The following is a 25,002-nucleotide window of genomic DNA, read 5'->3' as shown; positions in this document are numbered from 1 at the left end:
TTTTAAATTTTGGTTGTTGAAATGTGTTGATCTTTTTATTGGTGGTTATCTTGTAAACCGCCCAGAGAACTTGCATTTTGGGTGGTATAAAAATGTGTTAAATACAAATAAAATAATACAATAAAAATAAAAAGTCCAAAGATCCCAATGCACTAGAGCAGCCCCTTGTAGGAATCAAAATTCAACACTTTGGATTTTTCTCTAGGCCTACACTCTCTCTCTCTCTCTCTCTCTCTCTCTCTCTCTCTCTCTCTCTCTCTCTCAAAATAGCAGCCAAATTAAAAGTCAACTTTTGTAGAATTAGGTTTTGTCTAGCACTTACCTCCCATGTCATTGTGAGGCGGCTCACTGCAACGTTGCTTAATCCCATAATTAAAGCAAAAAAGGAATTCAAATTTTTGTATTCCTTGCAGCTGAAATATAAGAGGTTCATAGTCTTAGGAACAAGCAGAAAGAAGCTGAGAATGAGGAGAGGGGAGATAGTGGGAGGACTGACTTCTAATCCTGGAGTTCTACAGTTTGATAGTGTTCCTCAAAACAGGCCTTAACAGCACACTTAAAGCTCATCATTTGGCCAGGTGGGGGAAAATACCCACCTCCCTCCATAGAAACAAACCATGCAATTAAAAGGGGGAAGAGTCAAAAGCTTGCCCATCCCAATATCTTTCATGGACATCCCAATGTCCTCTTAGCATGTTCCTTTTTTCCAGGGAGAGATGGATGAATTGTCCCCTACACATGCTCCAAATACTAGTTTATTTAGAGCATGTGAAAAGTGGACTATCTGACCCCACACACAATAAAGGAAAACTCAAGAAAGGAGTCAGGACGTCTATGAAAGATGTCACAACAGGCACACTAAGTTGTAATTGCATGGGCCAGTAAAGTATGTAGAGTGATAATCATACACCAATATCCTGAGTTGGTTGTATCATCAAATAAGTAAAGTCTGCTGCAAATGGAACAACAGATTACACCCTGCATGCAGAGCAGCCCCTGGGCCAACCCTCGCCTTTTGACGGGGTGCCAGCCTAGAGGTGGACAAGAACTGGCATCTGTGTTAGCAGAACTTGTCACTTCAGGGGACGGCGGTTGAGGTGCTGGGGGTCCACCAACTCTCCCTCCATTCTTTAAGAGGTGTTTTCCTCCAGGGGGTAAAAAAACTTGCTGACCGAGGAACAGAAAGCATGCTTGTATTTGCATAGAGAAGATCCCCATATAGCAACTGACTCAGTTTATCGCTGGGAGCAGCAGCACACATTCTACTACTCCTGGAGTCTTCTGGATCACAGTAGCCCTGTTCACAAGTTATGTTCAACACAAATACCATCTGTACACACATACAGATCTATATGCTTGTATAGTTACTGACACATTACTACAACCAAAGCACATACCACACACTTGCTATCTGGACCCTGCAATGGAGGGAGTCTGTACTCAGGTTCACTTCTAAAATACACACAGGTACAGTCATTCACACAATCACATCTACATGTCCATGTCCCTTGCTCAGACACCCGTACGCACATACAACAGAATGTCTGAACAGGGCTAGTGAGTGTATACATATTGCTTTGGTCAAGACCTTTAAAAGCTAACAAAAAATTGTGTTCCCATACTTGCTTATTTTGAACTATGTCTGATCTTCCTGTTCGAACTCATGTTCCTGTTAGGCTTATTGTTTTATTTTCCTGCACAAAAAGCCTGTTGCCATAGTAGCAATTTTTATTGTGATAAAAGAGCTCCACAAAACTGAAATAATAGGGGGTGGGCTGGGTGGAAACAAAGTTACAGTTTATATGAGAAATATCTTGAGTGTCAGACTTCCACAGATCCTTGCATTACAAGAAGCCTGAATACTTTCACTGTTTAGTACTCCTTAGTGATACAAGAAATATGGAAATACAGAAAAGGGCATCAAGCTAAACTACCTGAGATTTATTTCATGGTGATACTGATTTACTAGGTAGCTGTTCACCTCAAGCAATTCTGATGGGGGTTTTTTGGAGGGGGGAGTAACTTTTATTAAAATGCATATGGAAATTGTTCAAATTATTTGATTTATTAACACTTCAGCCCTTACATTGCTACTAACTAGGGGAAAGGACCACTTTTTCTTCCCAGGCTATGTATGCTATTGCCCTCTACTGGGCAGAAGACACATCTGTTCTGGACACACCACACAGACTGAAGCATACAGTACGCCTTTTTACAGCCTAAAAAAAAATCTCTTTGCAGTGTGTTGTTAACACAAGAGCCCCAGGTTGTGTGACACCAAATGTACCTTTTAGAGTGGTGGCAATGCTTTCAGTGTCTGCCGATGTGGGCAGAGCTTGAAAGCACTCAGTAACTCCTGCAGTTAGGTGCTATATGTAATGGTAATGACAGAGAATTTAAACTTTTCAAAATGACCCCTTTGTGATTTGTTTTAGTCACTATTTACTCTTTAGCAAATGTGTTAAAGAGTAAAGGCATTCTTTACTCTTTAAAGAGTAAAGTCAGAGGCATCCTGCCTCAAAGGCAGGATGCCTCTGAGTACCAGTTGCAGGGGAGTAACGGCAGGAGAGAGGGCATGCCCTCAACTCCTGCCTGTGGCTTCCAGCAGCATCTGGTGGGCCACTGTGCGAAACAGGATGCTGGACCAGATGGGCCTTGGGCCCTGATCCAGCAGGGCTGTTCTTATGTTCACCCATTCATATTTTTTTTAATTACACCCTGTATAGTACACATTTTAATATTATCACACATTAGTGGGATCATTAAAGGCAGGCTAGTGCAATGATTCAAGTGTCTGGATGTGGGAAATCTAGGTCCAACTTCCTACAAAACAACGGATTGGACAGGATGGCCTTGGGCAACTCCTGGCGGGCTTTTTCTGAAACAGATCTGAGATAACAAAGGAGCTGTTGGTTATCAGGGGTGTGCAGCTGTCAGTATGCGGTGCATATTTTACATCTCTCTTGATAGAGGAACTGCTTCTAATATATTTGGATATACTTACTGAGCTGCTATCTTAATAAACTTCTTTAAGAGTTGAACACGTTTGCTGAGCTGAGAACAAAGACATATCTCTGTGACTACCCAGAACTGGATTTCATTAAACCTCCGTAAAAACAAATCCAAATTGGCTGTGGTTTTTTTTAAATTGTGCCTTCCGAATGTGTGGTAGACCAGCTCCAACTAGAAAAGAAGGGGTGGGGAGGGAGGGCAACAGGGTGTGGGGAATAGAGAGATGATTAAAAAAAACTTTTCAGGGAGAAATCACTAGTTATGCTTCAAAAGGATTCAAAGTCTGGATCTTGCTATGCAGGAAACAATCTGTGTGCTGGCTGAAGAAAGCTCAACCGGGGAACTGCAACAGCAAAGGGAAGCACACTCTGGCTGCTGTCATCAGACTAAAGGCCACTGAGAGGTTGTACCTCCAGGTTCCCAGGATGAATGTCATGGCAAGGGGAGGAGTGGCCTGACCCCAATCATCAGCCAGAGAGAGCCGGCATCCTGGCTCCCTGCCAGGAGGAATGCTGCTAAGGGCTGCTCGGCTGTGTGAATTGATGCTCACTGCTCCCTTCTGCAATGCAAAGAGGTAAATCACAGGGCCTGAATGGAAGAGCCAGCCTCTATCGCTAGAGAAGCAGCATCGGCATGGCATCCTCCTAAGCTGCATTACTTGTACTGTCGAGGATGCAGGAGTATGAGCTGTTGTAGAAACGTGGGATACAAACGCCCACATACATATGTAATAAACACATCCTCACATTTCTGCTCTTCTGAACTCCTCTGCTCTTCTGAGGTTTGCACTCTCCCTTCTCCTCCTCTTTTCATGCATGCTAGTTTCCTCCCTGCTTTCGTGGCCTGCAATTACCAGATTTGGCCATGATGTCCAAATTGCACAAGTTTAAATTAGTGCAAACCAGGAATTGCTTCCAAACCACAACTTCAAGCCATAGTTTGAAGTGAGTTTGCAAAATATGATTTGGAGATTATCCTGGCTTGCATTAACCATAGTTTGTCTGATCTGGATGTCACATCAAAGTATGTTTACTGTTAGGTAAAGTGCTTCCCCCATCATTTCAGTGTAGGCCATAGGTCCATTGCAAAAAGCTTTTCAGGGTTGAGGGCATAACATACTCAGTAGGTGTGGTGATGTATCCGAGGATCACTGGCTGGTACAGGTGGCCCTCGTTCTGGCACACACAGTTTTGAGTATCTGCAGCTGGGCAATGGAGACCTGACCTCATTATTTGTGGGTACAAAAATAGTGGAAATTCATCTGTTTGTGGTTCTGCTGAATGGTTTTGCTAAACGGAGCCATTCTGGGGTTCTTATGTAAAAACAAAAATTTCCCCTTCAAATTTTCATGAAAAATTGGGGGATTTGAGGCAGGGGGGTTCATTGCTGGACAGCTGGAGACCGGGAGAGTATGGCATGGTCACTTTTTCCTGCCTCCTCCATGCTTTTTTGGGGCCCTTTTTCAACCCCGAGGAATCTATCCCCCCCCCTTCCCATTGCCTCAAGGTCTTGTTACCTACTGAAATTGGCAGGAACAGAACCCCCATGGATAATGAGGGCCATCTGTATCTGTCTTTTTTCCTAGGAACATCCTCAGAAAAAACACTCTCTAGCTAGAATCTTCCTCCTTGATTTGCTAAATGATTTGCTCACACCAATCATCTGAAGAGTCCCAGCCCACTCAACTGCCTCAAGCTTCTACTACCTAATTGTGCTGCATGTCTAGGTCAGCCTCAGGTGGGAAAAGCTGAACAGGAATTCACAAATCCATTCTTATTACCTCATGCACACAGTTGAAAAGTTCCCACTCATAAATTGTCATTTGGTATGCTAAGTCTTTGGAGCTCATGAGTTCAAACGCTCCCATAGTTCCAGCAGATGGGCCTTCTTGTTCCTGTAATGGCGTCTGGGGGAAAGAACAGTACCGCTCTAAGAACTTGATTATCGACCTGACCTCTTAGTCTTTCTTAACAGTTCAATTTTCACATATACAAACAGGAATATAAAGATTGCTTCAAAGTCATGAATTTCCTTTAAAAAATGAAAGCATATGTGTAAGAAGAAGCATGGATTTCACTTGCAGTACTGTTTGTTTATTACATTATATCCCACACCTTCCTTCCATGCCAGAACTAAAGGCAGCATACAACATCACCCACCCTGGCTCTGGCCAGATCAGAACTAGACCTGCTTAGCTTCAGCAAGGTGGAGGAATCATGGGCCCTTGGGCCACGCCCTGTGATGTGGTGCATACGGAGACATGTGAACAACGCAGACATACAATTTGCTGTGTGACAATACCACGAGCACTGGCTGTTTCATTCTTACCATTAACACAGTTGTCAGGGAGCAAATCACGAGCACAAGCTATTCATGATTCTGCACATACTATAAAAATAACATCTAGCATTTCTTGAAGAATAATAAGTGGTTGAGGAGTTAGTTGATAGAAAAAAGAAGCATTATGTCCAGACATGTTTTGAGAAGTTCTGATTTTGCAGGAGTTTAAATTTTCCAAGGTGGCTTCACATTTGAAAAAGAAAGCATAATTACAATCTACTGTGCTACAAAAGGGAGTGCCCCATCAAAATTTCTTTGTCATCACTAATTTCAAGTCAGCACCATAGCTATGGGTGCGGCATATTTCTCGTTTACCCCAGGAAAGGCCTACGCAGCTCACAGAAGATTTTTCTGCCCTCCAAATTTCCATCTTCCTATTTAATGAGAAGTGTCAATATTAACTTGAATATGCACCGACAGGGCTACGTCGGGCCAATCCTGACTCCATACTGAACATATTTAGGAGAATGCTGCATTGCACTGGCTGGATCAAATGAAAAATTCTTCCAATTTTCTCTCTTTGTGTGGTGGCGATCACACCTTCCCACCCTGCCCACTAGGCATACCTGTTCCGGCAGATATTCATGTGTAGACATAATGTTTACACTGGACACACACATGAAAATCCAGCGCACACAGGCCACACATAGATGTCCTGTGGGACAGGTGCACCCAGTGTGCGGGGCCAGAAGGCATGGTAACATCTGATCCAGGCAACTGGGCCCAACCTAGTCTGGATATAAACATTAACTAATATAACAGGCAATGTCCAGTCTGTACATTCACTGTAAACTGCCCAGAACTATTAGGGTGGTATAAAAACAAACAAACAAACAAAAACAAATAAATCTATAGATCTATTTAGCCCATTTTTCAAATGGGATCCTATCTATCTATCTATCTATCTATCTGTCTGTCTGTCTGTCTGTCTGTCTAATCTATTGCCTGATATGTGTATCTCTAGGCAGTGAATACAATTTAAACAAATATAAATCAAGTAAAAACAATTAAAACAATTTCACAGAATAAAAAAGTTAAAATAATCCCATAGTAGGGATGTGCCTGTCACCAATCAAGGTTTGTGCACTGATTCAAAGCTGGTGCCATCAGGGGCTGCTGTGGGTGTCCTGCCGCGGCAAGAAGCTGCACGGAGGACCTGCTGTCCTCCCTTTTAAAACAAACCCCAATTCGTGCACATCCCTATTCCATAGGATAGAGTCAAGAAAACAATTTAAAATTAAATTAATTTCAGTTAAAAACCGGAGGAAACAGGTGTGTCTTCAGGGTTTTCCTAAAAGCAATCAGAGATGGAGATGTTCTTATTTCAGCAGGGAGCATATTTATTTATTTATTTGATTTTTATACCGCCCTTCCAAAATGGCTCAGGGGCAGCCACAAAGAAGCCCCAGTCCCGAGTCACCAGCGAACGAGCCAGTCGCAACCTTAACTGGACCTCCACTGATTATCTTAATAGGTGGCAGGGTTTACGACAAGGAAGGAGGTCTCTTAAGTACCCTGGACCCAAGCTGTTGAGGGCTTTATAGGTAATAACCAGCACTTTGTATTTCGCTCGGAAACATATCGGCAGCCAGTGCAATTATTTTAAGATTGGTGTTATATGGCCCCTTCGAGTTGTCCCAGGGACCAGTCTGGCTGCTGCATTCCTGTACCAATTGTAGTTTCTGGACTATGTACAAAGGCAGCCCCATATAGAGTGCATTACAGTAGTCAAGGTAAGATCATTTACCTCCAGAAATTGGTGTAGCTGACGTATCAGCCAAAGCAGATAAAAAGCACTCCTGGCCACTGCCTCAACCTGAGAAACCAGTGTGACTTTTGTATCCAGGAGCACTCCCAAGCTATGTACCTGCTCTTTCACTGGAAGTGTAACCACATCCAGAACAGGCAGATCTAAACCATTTCTCTGGTCCCGACCCCCCACAGTCAGTACCTCCATCTTATTTGGATTCAACTTCAGTTTGTTATCCCTCATCCAGCCCATTACTGCCTCCAGGGAGGTTAGGGAAGTTATGCCATTTCCTGATGAGGTAGATATGGAGAAATAGATTTGCGTATCATCAGCATATTGATAATAACCTGAACCAAATCTCCTGATGCTCTCTCCCAGCCATTTCATGTCGATGATAAAGAGCATTGGAGATAGTATGGAGCTTTGTGGAGCTCCATACAGTAATTCTCATTTTGCAGAGCAGCAGTTTCTAAGTGACACCATCTGGAATCTACAAGAGAGGTAGGAACAGAACCACTATAAAACAGTGCCACCCAATCCCACCTCTCTCAGGAGAACCAGAAGGATACCATGGTCGATGGTACTGATAGCCGCCAAGAGATCCAAAAGGATCAGCAGTGTCATACTTGCTCTGTCAGTAGCCAATTAGAGATCATTCCTTAGGCCAACCAAGGGAGTCTCAACCCCATATTCTGCTCAAAAGCTGATCTGAAATGGGAAAGCAGGTTTGAAAAGGCCACCACCTGCTCAGTCCCCTTGCCCAACCATGGAAGATTGGAAACGAGTCTGTAATTAGCTAACTCTGAGGGATTCAATGCAGGTTTCTTCAAATAAGGTCTAATAATAGCCTCCTTAAGACAAGGAGGAATCCTGCCCTCCCTCAAAGTAGCATTTATAATATTTACCAGACCTCTCTGATAATACAATCGCCAGATGAAATAAGCCAGTTGGGCAAGGGTCAAGAGAGCATGTAGGACATACAGTCTGAAGCTTGTCCATGTCCTCAGGAGTCACAAACTGAAAGTGACCCATTCTAATCCTACAAGATACAAGATTGCTGGACACCTCCACTTTGGCAAAAACCCTTCAATGTGAGAGCTATTTCCCACCACACTGACCTCCACACAAGCCTGCACTTTGCCCAGTGCTGGTGAGGTCCCTTTAACAAAGACACGGCCCTGTTGAGCCCCCAGTACCATCTTGGAAGGTGCACATACATGGGGCACTCAGATGAGCTCTATGGAGAAAGTGCTGGGAAGAGCACTCTGTGCCTGCCTTCCAAGATGTTAGGGTGTGAGTGTGAGATGGCTCAGTTTCCCTTAAAGGAGCCCCACCAGCACTGAGCAAATACAGCCCTGCACAGTGGAAATGGGTGCTTCCACACAGTGTCAGAATGTGCGAAGTATTTGGATTTGGCCAAATCACACGTAGGGACAGTGGAAGCTGCCACTGGCTCCCAGGTCTTGCAATGAAGAGCACTGATTTAGCTAATCTTAGTTTTCTGTTTACTAAGGCCACAGTCCTAGCTATCCTGAGCACTGGCAGAAGAAAGGTGAGCACACAACTAGAATGTTTTAAGTTCTTTTTTACTGCAGCTGATTCCTCTGGGAACTTTATTCTATGTTTCATTTACGGTACAGTATTTACCTGAATCCAAGACAAGGTTTTTCCCAAGTTCTTTAATGTTAGAAATTGGGGGGTCATCTTAAATTCGGAGTGCTGTTCCTTTTAAATACAGGTAAATACAGGTATAACAGGTACAGGTATAAATACAGGTATAACCTGTATTTAACCTCTATTTTTAAGGGGGTTGTCTTAAATTCAGGGTCGTCTTCTATTTGGGTGAATACAGTAAAACAGGCTTGCCTGTTCAGCCAGGTAATCAACTAAACTAAAAATATTCAAAACAGCTGCAGCTGTGTTTATACTTCTCCCTTGCCTGAACAATGGCGATCCAAGATGACAATATAAGGCAATACATATTATAAGGCCACAAAAGCAGACTTTTAGACATGACTTCTTAGTAAGGAGTATATGAATGATCTTGATGATAACACATGAGAACCACAGTCACCAATAATGGAATAACTTGGTTGTGTGAACTGGTTATCACAGATCAGCTTGCATGGGTACCTCTGCCTTTTCATGTAAAGGCAATGAACATCAATGGAGACAAGTTTGTATGTGGTCAGCATTCTAAGCATTTCAATAAAAGCCTCGGGATCAGGCTCTTAGAAACTCTGCTAAGCCATTTTTATCAGAATGACATGCTTTCTATGATTTTACCAGGCATATTTATATTTATATGCCATTTATCCAGTGGCAGCGGCCATTTTGGAGGCTGCCATGCTTGCACCCTGGCCATCTGCATGGCCTGGGTCATGACCCAGCCACACAAATGGCCAAGGTGCATGTGTGGTGGCCTCCAAAATGGCTGCCACCATGTTAGAAAGGGCTGGAACGACCTGAAAATGGGCTGAAACAAATCTACAGAGACTGAGGAGGGATGAAGTGGGGGGGGGGATACTGGAGACCCTTTTGCAGCTGTGGCAGCACCCCGCCGGGAATGATGAGTTCTTTTTAAACAACTCTGAACTGCAGAACCCCCAAACCAGTTCTGAGCTGGCCCAGGGGAGTTCAGCTCGAGCCAGAACAGTGCTGGTCCGGTTCAAGGGCGAGCCTTTTGAGTTGGACAAGTTTGATGGCAAACTCACACATCCCTAAATGGAACCAATGTGTTGAAATGACAGGAAATTAGATTCAGGCAGTGACATAGCAACATTGGCACAGACCCATGTCCAAAATTTAGACCACTGCTGACCTTAACAGGACGCTCCCACCACTGGCCCCCACAGCCCCCACCATTGCTCCCGGCTTTGTTCCCTTTGCTGCCCATGGCACAGGATAATGATGTCACTGCCATAGCACCAGGGTGGGGATGTCATTATACTGCATTGTGGTCTGCAAGGGAACCATACTGGTTGTGGAGGCCAGCAGGAGGGCTGCTAAGGCCAGCAGTAGTGTTGGAGGAGTGTGCTACCCTGATACGCCCAGTGGCAGGTGGCCTGCAGAGACAAGCACAGTGGCCCCCAACCAGGCAGCCTCAGGTGGCCCGTGTGCAGGGCACATGATTGCTCAATTGTAGATCTGTCCCTGGATCCAGGCTAGACATTAGGAGAAATTTCCTAACTGTAAGAGCTGTTCAACCATGGAAAAGTCTGCCTTATGTACTCGTGGGCTCTCTTTCGCTAGAGGCTGGGCAGCCATCTGTCAGGGTTTCTGTAGCAGATTCTTCTGGGAGCAGGGAGTTTGGAGACCTCCAATGTCCAACTCTAGCATTCTATGATAAGCTTCACTGATATGTGCTGTGGAGACTGCCCTGATTTTTCACGACGCACAAAGTGTTGCCATGGGAAGTGCTTCTCCCACCACCACCACCACGACGAAGTCTAAATTAAGCTGCCACCCCTGCAAATAAACTGCAGCCCTTTGGAACCTGCCCATGGCGCCTAAAAATATACACAACCTTTTACAATGATGGATGGGGTAAGCAGGGTCCTGCCAGAAATAGCTCACAATCTGGAAATATTTGCACCTTCCAGATTTATTTACATCTTTTGCATTTTTAAAATAGATATTTGGCACCTAAAGCAATGGCAGGGCTTCCATTTTTACAAGACCTGTGAAAGAAATGAAGCTACAAAGTGGCTCAGGAGATGCTAAACAAGAGACAGGATCAAGGCTCAGAGCAACAGGACTCATGCTGACACGACTTGGCAATGAGAGCTGCTTTTAATGAAGTTAAAAGGAACAAAAAGTACAGCTAGGGGAAGAAATCTCAGCCTACAAAAGTGGACTCCCTTGGAGGATGGCAGAATGACTTTGTTGGTGAGTACTTGTAAACATTTATAATATTTAAGGAAAGCCAGATGCTCTAATGAGAACATCTTTTCTGATGTTAGTTAGAGAACACTGGGGTTCTACTTTAAAGAATTTATTCTGTGCCTATATTATATTCCACCTATATAACCCTTTACAATGACAACATATAACTTTTTACATATACTTCTAAAATGACATACCCAAATAAAAACTGTGTGATTTGAGCATGCCATTCTTCTTATTAAACATTTCTTTTGATGGCTATGAAATGTGAATGCTAATTAGTATATGTGCTGCCTGAGGGACCACTTAATGCTAATGTTGACTTGTTTCCTTTTATAGTGTGTTGCTTGCTTGTTATTTTACTGTAAGTTATAAGCCACCCTGACCACCCTAACCTGGTGGAAGATGTGGGATAGAAGTGGCTTTAATAAAATCAGTGGCTGACATCCAGACCAAGTTCCTCAATATTAATCCTCAGGAGCCTCTAAAGGACTGCTCAATTCCAATAGGTCTTGCGTTGAATAATTTAGTCAGGATGACAGAAAACAAAATAGGATAGGGATTTCAAATCACTTTTACAACACAAACCTGGGCTGTGCTACTGTTCTTCTCTACATATCCACAAAAAATATGGGATTTGATATCTGGTGGTGAATCAGGCAATAATAATGCCTATTTAAATAAAATGATTACACTGTCCTTTTCTATAGTTGTGGTCTCTCCTCAGCCCTTTTGCCAGCCTTACTTACTTACTTACTTACTTACTTATTTATTTATTTATTTCATTCATTCATTCATTCATTCATTCATTTATATCCTGCTCTTCCTCCAAGGAGCCCAGAGCGGTGTACTACATACTTAAGTTTCTCCTCACAACAACCCTGTGAAGTAGGTTAGGCTGAGAGAAAGGTGACTGGCCCAGAGTCACCCAGCAAGTATCGTGGCTGAATGGGGATTTGAACTCAGGTCTCCCCGGTCCTAGTCCAGCACTCTAACCACTATACCACGATCAAATGACATTTTGCTAAAAGGTTGCAAAAAAGAAATATCCAGGCTAAGGAATATTTACCTTATTTAGTATTCTAGTAACTTGTACTAAAGAGAGCTGCTGTGCAGAAATATTTTTCAGTGACTAGCATACTTACATACCAGCGAGTCAAACTGGTCTCGAGGACAAGCAAAGAGACGTCCATTGATGCTGAGAGTTGTAAACACCGAAACATCATTAGGTTTGAGTACCACCTTTTCTGTAAACAGGAAAAGCATAAGATGTACAAAAGCAAAGTGTTAGGTTATTGGAACAAAACAAAATGGATGCCAACAGTGGAATCCCACTGCTATTTTCTTGGTGATCTTGTAGAACATCGATCTATGCACTTGCACAGGTGCGGGTACATAGATCAATGTTTCGCAAGATCAGCAAGCAAATGCCCCCCCATATATACAGAGACGTGGGGGAGAGGGAGAGAGAGAGAGAGGAACCCTGCACAGACTTGGCCAGTCAAGAAGTTGGCCTTTCACAAAGCTGAAGCAAAATAATAAGAAGAAACAGAGATAAATCCAGAAGGGATCAGAGAAGGACCGGCGAGCAAGTGGTATGAATGAAGCATGGAAAAAATTGGGAAGGAACTGAGAGGAACCCTATTAACCCTATGGAAATGGCCCTCAGGTTTCTTCATATTATTTTTATTGAGCTTATATGTGGCTAATATATGACCTCATAACTCACTCTACTTTACCCCACTACATCATCTGGGAAAGGCCCTGGTTACAGTTCTGTATATGAAGATATCTTTCTCAGCAATCCACTGGACTATCATTACCACTACAAGGAAGTCTGAGCATTATCTTGAGAGCAACCATCAAGAAAGATGGAAGGAGAGAGTGGTGAAAATCAGTCTGGATGTCAGTCAACGACTTTCAATAATTACTTAGAAGTGAGTTTAGGGTTAGCACATTTCCAGATGGAGAAATATTCCATTGCAGATGGAGGGTTTTTTGCATTTATCAACTCTCTATCCACATTATGTAGCTCTCTTTTGCACAGGATATCTATGTATCAACGGGCTGTTTAGACTGCATACTTCTTTCACGCACTATTATGCAGTGCCATCTGATGGCCATCTGTGGGGAAATTAAACTACTTTTAAAGTAGTCTCAAGAGATGCAGTTTTCATCATGGATGGATACAAAGATGTTTCCCTCCCTCTTTCATGATATTAGAACCTGGGGGTCATCCGTGATTGCTGGGAGGTTCAGGACAGAAAACATGAAGTATAGCCACCCAGAGACATAAGTTTGGGCGGGGTATAAATTTAATAAATAAATAAATAAATAATAAGTACGTATTTACACAATAAGGCTAAACACACGACCGTTGGACGGGTGGAGGGGGAAGGCTGTGTGGAACTCATCTTCCTCCTAGCTGATCATCCCTCGGTAGTGGGAGTGCAGATTGTGCTCCCACATGATCCATGCTGCTTGGAGCAGCGTGGATCTCTGGAGACCAGGACAAGGCATCCCGGCTTCTGGACATCCCACAATGCACCGTGCAACGAGAGTCTAGATGGTTTTTTAAAGGTATTAGAATCATGGAGGATCAGGCTATCAAAGGCCTGGACAGCTGTATATTTCCATCAGGATCAGAAGGGGCATGCCTTTGAACACCTGGTGCTGGGGGACACCGACAGGAGGGGACAGTTGCCCTCTTTTCTCCGCTTGTGGACTTCCCTCACATACCAGGTTGGCCACTGTGTGAAGCAGAACTAGATGGGCCCTTGGTCTGATCCAGCAAGGCTTTCCTTATGTTATTATGCCATCGGCCAGTAGATGTTGCTGTGAGGAAGTAAGCCATCTAACAAAGCCCATTGATAAACACAAATACCCTGTGCAAAAGGAAGCTACATAATATGGATAAAGAGTTAATAAATGCAAAGACTTTTCATTTCTGAATGAATATTTCTCTGTCCTGAAATGCCCTGAGTGAAGTCCCGTGCTCAGCTTCATTTCTGGGCCTCCCCTGGACCCAGCCCCGCTTTGCCGGACCCAAATAACTTGACTGCCAGAAGCGGCTGTTGCCTCATTATAGACCAAAAAAATTAACTAACCAAAATTAAGCATCCACGATTGGGATCAATCTTGAGTAGCCTGTTGAAAGTAAGCCTGGCCATATGGCGAAAAATATTGAGTTGGGGGAAGGAATCTCTGGGAAGAAACAGTTTCAGTCAGAGGTGGGAACCGCTCTGCAGCTACTCTAAGGGCTATAGGCCACCTCCAGACTCTAAAGGGAAGATGCCTCTGAATGCCTGTTGGAGGGGAGCAGCAGCGAGAGAGAGGGCGTGACCTCAGCTCCTGCCTGTAGGCTTCCCAGAGGCATCTTGTGGGCCACTGTGTGAAACCGGATTTTGGACTAGATGGGCCTTGGGCCTGATCCAGCAGGGCTGTTCTTATAGAATTCTTTGCTATGCAACTCACCTGAACTTTATTGTTGTATATTAATAATTATTACATAACCAATGCAATGGCACAAGGTGGATAAACATAACTTGGCAGCTCTCATGGTCACATATCCGCCAAAGGTTTCTCTGGAGAGAAGATCACCTAGGATGGCAAGATAAGAAGCCAAGCCTACACACACACACACACACACACACACACACACACACACACACACACACACTATGGAAAAGGGCTTCTTTTTGCCTTCTGTTTTTCAAATTAAACCCTGCTTCAGCTTTAGTGGCGGTGGCAGCTGCTCAAGGAACTTGTCTCTCCCAGTCTCCCATGCTCACAATCCGTGAGTGTGCGTGTCCGGGTGGCAGGGAACAGAATAGAGATACTAGCCAGGCGGCTAGGTATAGGGTGGGGGCATCAATTAACCTGAAGCAAAGTGCACATGGGGTGCCTCTCCCTTACACCTCAAGCAGGCTACTGATGAAAGGGCTGCATAAAGAAAGAGCTGAGCAAGCGTCCACACTGGTTTTGCTGACGAGCAGGAAACTGTGAAAGGCTTCAGGAGCCCCACCCCGTCAGCAAAGATGACGACACCTAAGAACATAAGAACAGCCCTGATGGATCAGGCCCAAGGAAGCCCATCTAGTCCAGCATCCCGTTTCGCACAGTGGCCCAGAAGATGCCGCTGGAAGCCACAGGCAGGGGTTGAGGGTATGCCCTCTCTCCTGCTGTTACTCCCCTGCAACTGGTACTCAGAGGCATCCTGCCTTTGAGGCTGGAGGTGGCCCACAGCCCTCCGACTAGTAGCAATTGATGGATCTCTCCTCCATGAAGTTATCCAAACCCCTCTTAAAGCCATCCAGGTTGTTGGTTGTCACCACATCCTGTGGCAGAGAGTTCCACAAGTGGATCACGCGTTGTGTGAAAAAGTACTTCGGTTTGTTGGTCCTAGAGCTCCTGGCAATCAATTTCATGGAGTGACCCCTGGTTCTAGTGTTGTGTGAGAGGGAAAAGAATTTCTCTTTCCACTTTCTCCACACCATGCATGATTTTATAGACCTCTATCATGTCTCCCTGCAGTCATCTTGTTTCTAAACTAAAAAGCCCCAGGTGTTGTAGCCTTGCCTCATAAGAAAGGTGCTCTAGGCCCCTGATCATCTTGGTTGCCCTCTTCTGTACCTTTTCCAGTTCTACAATGTCCTTTTTAAGATGTGGTGACCAGAACTGTACGCAGTACTCCAAGTGTGGTCGCACCATAGTTTTGTATAAGGGCATTATAATATTAGCAGTTTTATTTTCAATCCCCTTCCTAATGATCCCCAGCATGGAACTGGCCTTTTTCACAACTGCCACACAGTGAGTTGACACTTTCAACGAGCTGTCCACCACGACCTCAAGATCCCTCTCCTGGTCAGTCACTGACAGCTCAGATCCCATCAGCATATACTTGAAGTTGAGGTTTTTCGTCCCAATGTGCATCACTTTACATTTGCCAGTATTGAACCGCATTTGCCATTTTGTCGCCCACTCCCAGTCTGGAGAGATCCTTTTGGAGCTCCTCACAATCCGGCCACAAATCTGGCCTCAGTGTGCTTACTCCAAGCTCCCCTACACCAAAACACACACACACACACACACACACACACACACACACACACCACCACCACCACCACCACCACCCAGTGCCTCCTCCTCTTCCTGAGGCACCTTCATTACCTTCCACAACTCCCTCCCCCACCACACCCTCTTGAAGAAAGAGCACAGGGCAGGCAAGAGTTCTTGTCTCAAACAGTTCAGCATTTCTGAACAGCGGCCTCTCTGAGCAGAAGCTGGACAGCAGCCATGTTGAGGCCCTCCTGTTGTCCAGGGGCCCTGTGCTGCCACCACAATTGGATTTATTGTAAATCCACTGCTGTAATTACCTGAGGAAGTATTAACACCCAGTTATATTTAGGCCTCATTCTCTCTCTCTCTCTCTCTCTCTCTCTCTCTCAAAGATCACATCACTGATTGGTGCAGAAGGGTTTATTAATTGACTTGCAAACCTCTCTCTCCCAGCATATATCTGTCAGATTGCCTCCCACTCTGATGAAAGAAATCTTTTTGAAATTGCAACATGGTGACGCCACTGGCATCAATTTATTTGAAAAAAGAATGGCCCTTGACAAGAGTTTCTATTTGCATTCCAGTGTCGCTTTAATTAACTCTGTCAGAGCTCACAGTGTCACACAAAACTGGAGCCAGCAAAACCTCAAAGTGAAAATTCTTTTCTCAACCCTTACCTTCAAACAATTTTGAGCCTTTAAGGTCAAATATTAATCTTGTGAAAATAGACTGAGGCAGCATGCTGGTAAGCCCTAACAAAAGCCTTCTCTAGTTCTCACCAAACAGAAACATATAGGCCATAATCCAGTCCACCTTGGGTTCACCAGCCAAGCCCAGAGGATTCCCATCAGTTTAACAGAGCCCTGTTTCTCCTCCTTATCCCCCAGCCTGTGTACACACACGTGATCTGGATGGAGGTGAGAGGGAGAGCTGGAGGGGGAAATGGGAGGCATGGACTGTCATGCTGGCTGCATGTGCACAGCGGGGAGCAGGGTGGGAAGGGAAACAAGGATCCATCAAATCTGTGGGAATATGCGGTCCATGAGCACATCTCCTACAGCACTGTGTATACAGATGCTACAAGTGCTTATAGATACTATTGTGGGCTCAAAACAGAAGCATTGCTTGCTGTGTGCTCAGTTTATAAGGCATCATAGAAGGAAAAGGAGGCTTCTAGAGCCTACGGCTGAGGAAGATGTGTGAAAACCTGCCAGCAGTTTCTGTTCAAAGGCTGAGGAACTGAAGGAGCCCGGGAAGGACTCGAAGCAGTCAGCATTCAGGAGATCAGCATTCTGTCTCTCTCTTTCTCTGTTGGGAAATTACAGGGGTAGAACTGCCCATCATGCTCCCATTCACCCCTTTCCTCCTAGCACTTTGGTCTCCACACACACAAAAGCCCTTTCAAATACTGCAAAAAAAAATTCCAGATGTACTGCAATAGATGCACAGGCAGTGCAGATGTCACTCCCCTGTTGCAGGTGATCTAGGTGTCAACTCTCAAGCTAATTGTGAGTATGTACATTTCCCCAGCATCTGAACCACAACATTTTTCACTAGGGGAAAAGCAATTTCCCTCCTCTTGCTTTTACATTTGCTGTATGGAATGAGGTTATACAAGTACTGTGGAGCCCTACTGGATAGCATCTGTGACAACATTAGTAATGAGCAATGCAAATGCTCATTCACACACACACATATTATACACATGTGCAGGTGTAATATTATGTTGCATGTGTATTCATGTTTACTCTGGTTGCATGCTGCGTTCAGTGTGCTAAAATTTCTGCTGCATAATAGCCTTGCTATGTAACCCACTCTCTAAATCAAGCTTATGGTCTTCCTTTATAAGCGGATGGTACATGTTGCTATCATTAAAGCCAGCACAGATATACTATAAAAATAAAAACCATTTTTTACTAGCTGGAAAGGACTTCAGTCAAATTATTCAGCCAAATATAGCTGGCTAATTAAGCAATGTTTAGCTGATTAATCTTCCGTCTGATAACTAATTACTCAATTAAATTTATATACATTTGCATATTAACAATACCTCATATAGGTTCCCTTCTGAGATACCAGAAGGTACTGTAGGATAACTTCCTATTTAATGAATGGAAGTCACTCCCCACAGCGAGGTTTCGAGGCCGTATTTCATATCCTCTTTTCCAGCCTCTACAACATTAAGACACCAAATACAAAATACCCTCCCTCAAAAAAGTACGACTTTAATGTGCTGTCCCACCAGTTAAGATTGGCCTCCAGTCCAGTGACCAGTCTATTAAAGTTTTGGTTGCTCAGTCTACTGATTAAACCAATGTAACCTTGCAACACTACAATTACTCTAATTAGGGGTTGGATCCAAAGGTGCTTTGCACAAGCAGAAAGGTACTTCTCACCACATGTGGTGCCCCCTAATTTCTGCCAATCATTCCTTTTGTTGCAGCTCCACATCCCATCTCACTGGAAGGCCTTCAGTACTTAAGAGCCATGCATGCAAAATGCCTAAGAAATTCTGCTCTCAGGATTTCTGGTTGCAAATTGGGGGAGTGGGGCAATTGGAATGCAGACATTCAGACTTTACAGAATAATTGAATTCAATGGTGTATAGCAAGGAGAAAGGGGCCCTGGGTTCCAATGGATGTCCCTCTGCAGTGGCAGCAGCCCAGTCCCATTGGCCATCACGGTGGCTCCTTTGGGTGGCTCACCACACTTCCCATCCCTGGCAGCACTCCACACACTGCACTCCCCATCCCTAGCAGCACCATGCTTCTACTGCCCAGCACCACTTCCCCACCACTTGGATCAGAAGCCGACCTTGGGCCAGCTGGGAAGAGAGAGCGCACATGCACCCTCCATTCCCAGCTGGCTTTGGCTCAGCTGCAAGAACGCGGAGGACAGCCGGCAGCAGCAGGAGTGCAGGGGCGGGCAGCAGAAGCATGGTGGTGCATGGGCGGCAGGAGCATGGCACCATGGGGGTGTGTGGAGGTGGATGCAGGGCCAGCAATGGCACCCCTGGGGGCCTCAGCGCCCCATGGGCCTGTGTTCCTTGAATGCCTTGAGACACGGCTTGTTCCGCTCTGATAGAATTTTGGTTGGAAGGAAGCTTGGAGGTCTTCCAAATCGTATTACTCAGTTCCGGAAACAGATGAAGCATACCTGTTGACAGATGGCTGTCAAGCCTCTGAAAACCTCTGGCAAAGGAGAGCCCACCAGTGCCTGAGGCTGACGGCTCCCCTGCCAAAGAGCAATGACAGGGAGGAAATGCCTTCTAATGTCCAGCCAGAATCTGGATCCTTATAATCTCTCTGCCCAAACTGTCAGGTATTGTTTCTTCCAAAAAGAAAGAGTTCAGTTTTTCAGGTATGAAAAATGAATTTGAAAGATCTTTTAAAAACCAGTGCGAGTCTTTCCATCCCATCATGGTCTGCTGCTTCAAGGTAAATGAGGAGTGTTAAAGATTATGTAAATGCCTTACCTCCTCCTGAGCTCATCTTGACTAATATCAAGCCTTCTCCAGAGCCCAGTTTGTCAGCTATGGCACTGATGACTTCCTTAACAGAGGACATCACTGGAATGCGGATGGTGGTGTAGGTGTGATCGATGCAGTACACCTTGAACAAAACTTCAGACAAAAACAACAACACATTATGAAACTGTGGACGTAACAACACACGGGATCGACGTATGATACAGATGATGAAGGAGTTCACTAAACAGCTTATCTATTTGTGGATCTTTCAAAATGTACTTACATCCAAAGGCACGCTCAGTTATGGTATGCAATGCACACTACAGAAAGACTCAGCTAGGGAGGTGCCAGATTCATGCTGACCGCTCTCACCCTAGCTCTGTATCTTGATAGAACTTCCCCTCACGGTCACAAGTCGTTGTGCATCTCCCCTTTTGCTGTCCTTATTGGCTGCACTGCATACCAATGACATCACTCATTTGTACTTTATTCTTTGATGACCTGTCAATCATGCAATGGGGGTTATGCCTGTTCCTGCTGCTTTCCCCAAGATTCATTCTAGGGACCTTTGCACTGAGCTCATAGTAGGGCACATAAGAGCACCAAAAGGAACAATAAAAGATGAAGTGTGGCAGAGAATTAAGACAAAGGTCTGAAGATGTTGATTGTGAGAATGGTGAATTATTTTACATCACTCAAGAATTCATTGAAAAATACCAGAAGTTTGGGGTGGGGGTGGTGTTGCGCACATCTGAATAAATCGCTGACATAGGGTGTCTTATTAACACTTGCCCTGATTTTATACTGGAAACAGGTGAAGGTGATCTCTGGAGTATTTGGTTCTTTGGTGTGGATTTGGTTGAATGCTTGGAGAACCCTGCCTTAGGATAGGAGCAGGGGATAGTGTGGATAAAGGGAACCTTCACTGGTACTGCAGTCCCATGATCCTTTGCATTAACTTACTTTCATCACTCCCCCTGATGGGCTGGCGCTTTTGAGTTCTTTCATCGCTCGTGTTGAAGTGCTGCAAAAGAACTTTGTGCTGGAGAAAAAAATAAAACAGAACAAACCTCCATCATCATAAATACACAAACCTAGAATTTATTAGATTTCCCTGATGGTATTTAGAGAAAAGCAGCAACAACATGCCTATACATCTTAAAATATTTTACTGCGTGCACTTGGTTTTCCTTGGGATACTGAAGTCTTGAAGCAGTTTCCCACATTACATTTTTAATGTGAACATGTAACATATGTTAGGTCTACACATAAACGATGATACGAATACAACAAAGAATACAAGAACTTGCGTTTTGGTTGGTATAGAAATGTGTTAAATTAAATTATATTAAATTAAATTAAATTAATAAATAAAATTTATATACTGCTTTTCAACAAACATTCCCAGAGTGGTTTTTACACACACACACACACACACACACACACACACACACACACACACACACACACACTTATATATTCATATATAATATATGATATATGATATCATATACAAGATATAGATATAAAACCATAACATGTCTCCATTGCAAATGTGTTTTCGAAAGGCTGTATGATTATGTATACCAGGAATGGCTGTGGCTCCCCTCCATACAAAAACATGGTGGTAAAGAAGCATTTGCCAACTGTGAAGCAGCCCTTAGTGATTTGGAAAATAACAGATGTTATATGAATCAAGTATCATAAATATTTACCTTTTTCTGAGGTGCTTTAGCTTCTTCTGATCTATAAAAAGCAAATACGACATATTTCAGAAAGATGTTTGGAAGATCTTCACAGCAACATACCATTTAAAGGATGATGCTTACTGTATTGACTTTAATATGCAGAGTACCATAGACAAGTGCTTCCAGACAGAAGCATTTGCAAATGTTAGGTGTGTTTATGGCCGTGACATCAGAACTGTGTTGGTACTAATTTCTCTTCCTGTGCAACAAAGCAACCTGAGCACCAAACCAGCTATCGCAGCACCAAACTCCATCCTCCTCCATCCAGTGAGGAAGCACTTCTGATCTGAGATATTTCCCGTTCAGCTCCTCGAATTGGCACTGTAATGGCTAGACAAGGCTCTGTCCAAAAGGACCTCTACAGCAAATTGACCATAAATGGCAAACTACACATTACATGCTAAAATGTATAAAATGTACTAGAGCAAAAAAAAAAGCTGCTCTGAGAGGAGAAAATTTAGAACAGAGAAGCAGTGGTGGAGAGAGGGTGCTTAATCCATGCATTTCCCCCCTTGCAGGATTCAAAATGCATGTTTGTAAACCCTGCATCCTTTTCCTCCTTTTCTTCCAACATCTAGAATACAAAATACATGATGTGATGTACGGTGTGCTCCAAGTTGCTTTGTACTACTTCACTGGCTTACTTAAGGGGGAAGGGAAACTGGAGAGAACAATAATGTCATGTCACCTATTGTGTAATATGACATGTTACTCAAGACAGGGACATTGGACTGTTCTTTTTGGTATCAATATTTCTAGAGTTCTAGCTTCTTTGCTGATCTTGTGTCTGAAAACAGTCATAGTCTATACCCAGCACTAAACATTTGCAAATAATAATTTAGAAATGAAGGAACCTAAGGCCAGACCTACATTTGTTTCATAGTCTTTTCTAGTTCTGGGAGCTGGTCTTTGAGTGCTGTAATCATCCTTGTATCATCTGACACAGAGACATAAAACTCCTGTTGAATACAAAGAACACTCTTCAAAAAAATAATAAAAAGAGGCAGTTGGTTTTTTAAAATATACATCTCATAAGTGGTATAATTATAAGTAAGCAAAAGTTACATTGACATCATCTCCAACCAGTTTCTATGTGCACAGAAATGTACCCCCCCCGCAAAAGAGAATGATAAAGTTCTTGACAGATAAATGGGCACACTAAAAATGTTTGAAAGGATGAAAAGATGCTGACTGAAGCTGGTTCCATTTCTTACCAGAGATTATTTCAAAAGGGACAGCAAAATCTGGCTATACTACTTACAAACTTGAGGATGCCATTGCAGGCAACAAATCTGGGTTACAATTAAAGAGAGAAGAATGTTCAATTAATTAATTTTAGACTATATAGTAACCCCCCCATAGAACAGAAATATTTTCAGGATTAAGTTTTTGCTTCCATTTCTTGCAGGACTTCCAGAAATAACAGTTACAATACTATCTGAGGAGTGAGTTAGAACTCCCTGTGCTGGATGGGGTTACACTCCCCCAGAAGGAGCAGGTGCACAGCTTGGGAGTGCTCCTGGATCCAGGCCTCACCCTGGTTTCTCAGGTGGAGGCCATGGCCAGGAGTGCTTTCTATCAGCTTCGGCTGATTCGACAGCTGCGTCCATTCCTTGAGGAGGATGACCTCAAAACAGTGGTGCACCAGCTGGTAACCTCCCGGCTTGACTATTGCAATGCGCTCTACGTAGGGCTGCCTTTGTACGTAGTTCGGAAACTTCAATTAGTTCAGAATGCGGCAGCCAGATTGGTCTCTGGGGTAACCCGGAGAGACCATATTACACCTATTTTGAAACAATTGCACTGGCTGCCGATATGTTTCCGGGCAAAATACAAAGTGCTGGTGATTACCTTTAAAGCCCTGAACGTTTTAGGTCCGAGTTACCTTAGAGAGCGCCTTCTTCTGCGTGATCCCCACCGTACATTAAGGTCATCTGAGGAGGTTCGTCTCCAGTTGCCACCAGCTCGTCTGGTGACAACTCAGAGGCGGGCCTTCTCTATAGCTGCTCCGGGGCTGTGGAATGCACTCCCTGCGGAAATCTGTAATTTGAATTCTCTACTAGCCTTCAGGAGAGCCCTAAAAACGTATTTCTTTGGCCTGGCTTTCCAGGGTTTTTAAATTCTAACCCAATTTTGGGGCTTTTAGTTACTGTAAATTGTTTAATTGTTGTTTTAAAATGTTTTTAAATTGTTAATTGTGGCTATATTGTTTTTAACTTGTTTTAGCTTTTTATTGTTTTAATTGTAAACTGCCCTGAGCCATTTTGGAAGGGTGGTATATATTATTCAAATAAATAAATAAATATTTTGCAGTCTAGGTACTGAGTCTCTCTCCTTATTCCCAGAGTCTCAAACTGCAGCCCTCCAGCAGTTGTTGGCCTACAACTCCCATCATCCCTAGTAACCATGGCTAATGACCAGGAATGATTTATTGATTGATTGTTAAATTTGTATACCGCCTTTCATTAAAACAATCTCAATGATGGGAGTTGTAGTCCAACATCTGCAAGAGGGCAGCAGTTTGAGAAACCTGTTTTAGTCCACAAGCCAAGCGAAGGGTGGGGGGCAGGTTTAAAAGAGAATTAATTTAAGTCTCCATGGTCCACTCCATCATGGTATACATTTTAATAAGGAAGCATAACAGTACAAGTCATGGATTCTCAAACGTGGGTCCTCAGATGTTGTTGGACTACAGCTCCCATCAACCCCATCCACAACGGCTGTTGGCCCCAATCCCTACTAACTGTCCCCCCATGGCTGCTGCTGAGAAACCAAAAGCCAAGCACGCTAGGCCATTAACCTATTTAATGGGTATTTAAGAGAACATGTTCTTCACTATGAGCCCCATTGCCCATTGAGATCATCTGGAGAGGTTCGTCTGCAGTTGCCACCAGCTTGTCTGGTGGCTGCACGAGGGCAGGGCTTCTCCGTTGCCACCCTGGGACTCTGGAATGCGCTCCCTGCTGAAATAAGAGTCTCCCCATCCCTGACAAGTTTTAAAAAATCTCTAAAGACACATTTATTCACCCAAGCTTTTAACCAGACTTGTGGTTTTATATTCTTTTAAGGTTTTAATTGCTGTTTCGTTTTCTGTTGATGTAAACCGTCCATAAACAGACATTTGGGGCAGTGCACAAATAAAATAAAATAAAGTAAAAACACATTTAAATAAATAAGTGATGTGACACTTGGCCTTCAGTCAATTTGCCGTGGTTCTCTTGCAGTTGCATAAATGAAAATAGATTTTATCATCAAACAAGATGATTTTAATATACTTTCACAGCTTATGGGCATGATTTTTTTTTTTAAAAAAATACATTGCATAGTAAATACATTATTACTTCTGAAGAACTGTGCTATTCACTATGCATGGCAACAGCTCAATGCCAAAATGAGTGGCAACAGAAGGACCCATTGTTTGTGCTAACAACGTAACCATTAAACTGGCAGGTCCTATATCTTCATAGTGTCCCAGTCTTCATTGTAATTCTAATGTAACCCACCCCACATTATAAAATAGACACCATTTTAAAAATGAGCTGGTATTTCCCCCTTCCCCTGCCTAAAACTGCAACCACTGATGGCATTACCTGACATAGTTGGCAGCATTTCTTTTCCTTTCTTTTTTTTGTTGAAAAAGACAGAAATAACAGTTGGCACTTTAATGTCCCTGGAAGGAGAATTCTAAAGCTTGAAAAATAGTCTCGACACCTCTCTTGTGCCTATTATAGTTAATATTC

The 25,002-nt window shown here is 43.6% G+C and overlaps 1 protein-coding gene across 6 annotated transcripts in view; it reads right to left on the bottom strand.

The window, feature by feature from the left end:
• RAPGEF4 (Rap guanine nucleotide exchange factor 4) overlaps positions 1-25,002 on the bottom strand; it is a 247,792-nt gene that overhangs the window by 9,637 nt on the left and 213,153 nt on the right. For 5 of the 6 annotated variants that reach the window (XM_053266590.1, XM_053266585.1, XM_053266600.1 and 2 more), the window contains 8 exons: positions 22,133-22,221; positions 21,230-21,260; positions 20,478-20,556; positions 19,521-19,667; positions 12,137-12,234; positions 4,793-4,918; positions 3,005-3,183; positions 323-413 (listed from right to left, as the gene is read on the bottom strand). In XM_053266590.1, coding sequence (XP_053122565.1) covers positions 323-413; positions 3,005-3,183; positions 4,793-4,918; positions 12,137-12,234; positions 19,521-19,667; positions 20,478-20,556; positions 21,230-21,260; positions 22,133-22,221 — 840 coding nt within the window. Of the gene's footprint in view, positions 1-322; positions 414-3,004; positions 3,184-4,792; positions 4,919-12,132; positions 12,235-19,520; positions 19,668-20,477; positions 20,557-21,229; positions 21,261-22,132; positions 22,222-25,002 lie in introns of those variants that run through there. The other variant, XR_008310598.1, reaches the window with a different exon arrangement.

The sequence above is a fragment of the Hemicordylus capensis genome, chromosome 1, assembly GCF_027244095.1.
Source record: "Hemicordylus capensis ecotype Gifberg chromosome 1, rHemCap1.1.pri, whole genome shotgun sequence".
Classification (NCBI taxonomy): Eukaryota; Metazoa; Chordata; class Lepidosauria; order Squamata; family Cordylidae; genus Hemicordylus; species Hemicordylus capensis.
Note: the sequence above shows the minus strand (reverse complement) of the source record. Positions and strands in the feature narration are given on the sequence as shown.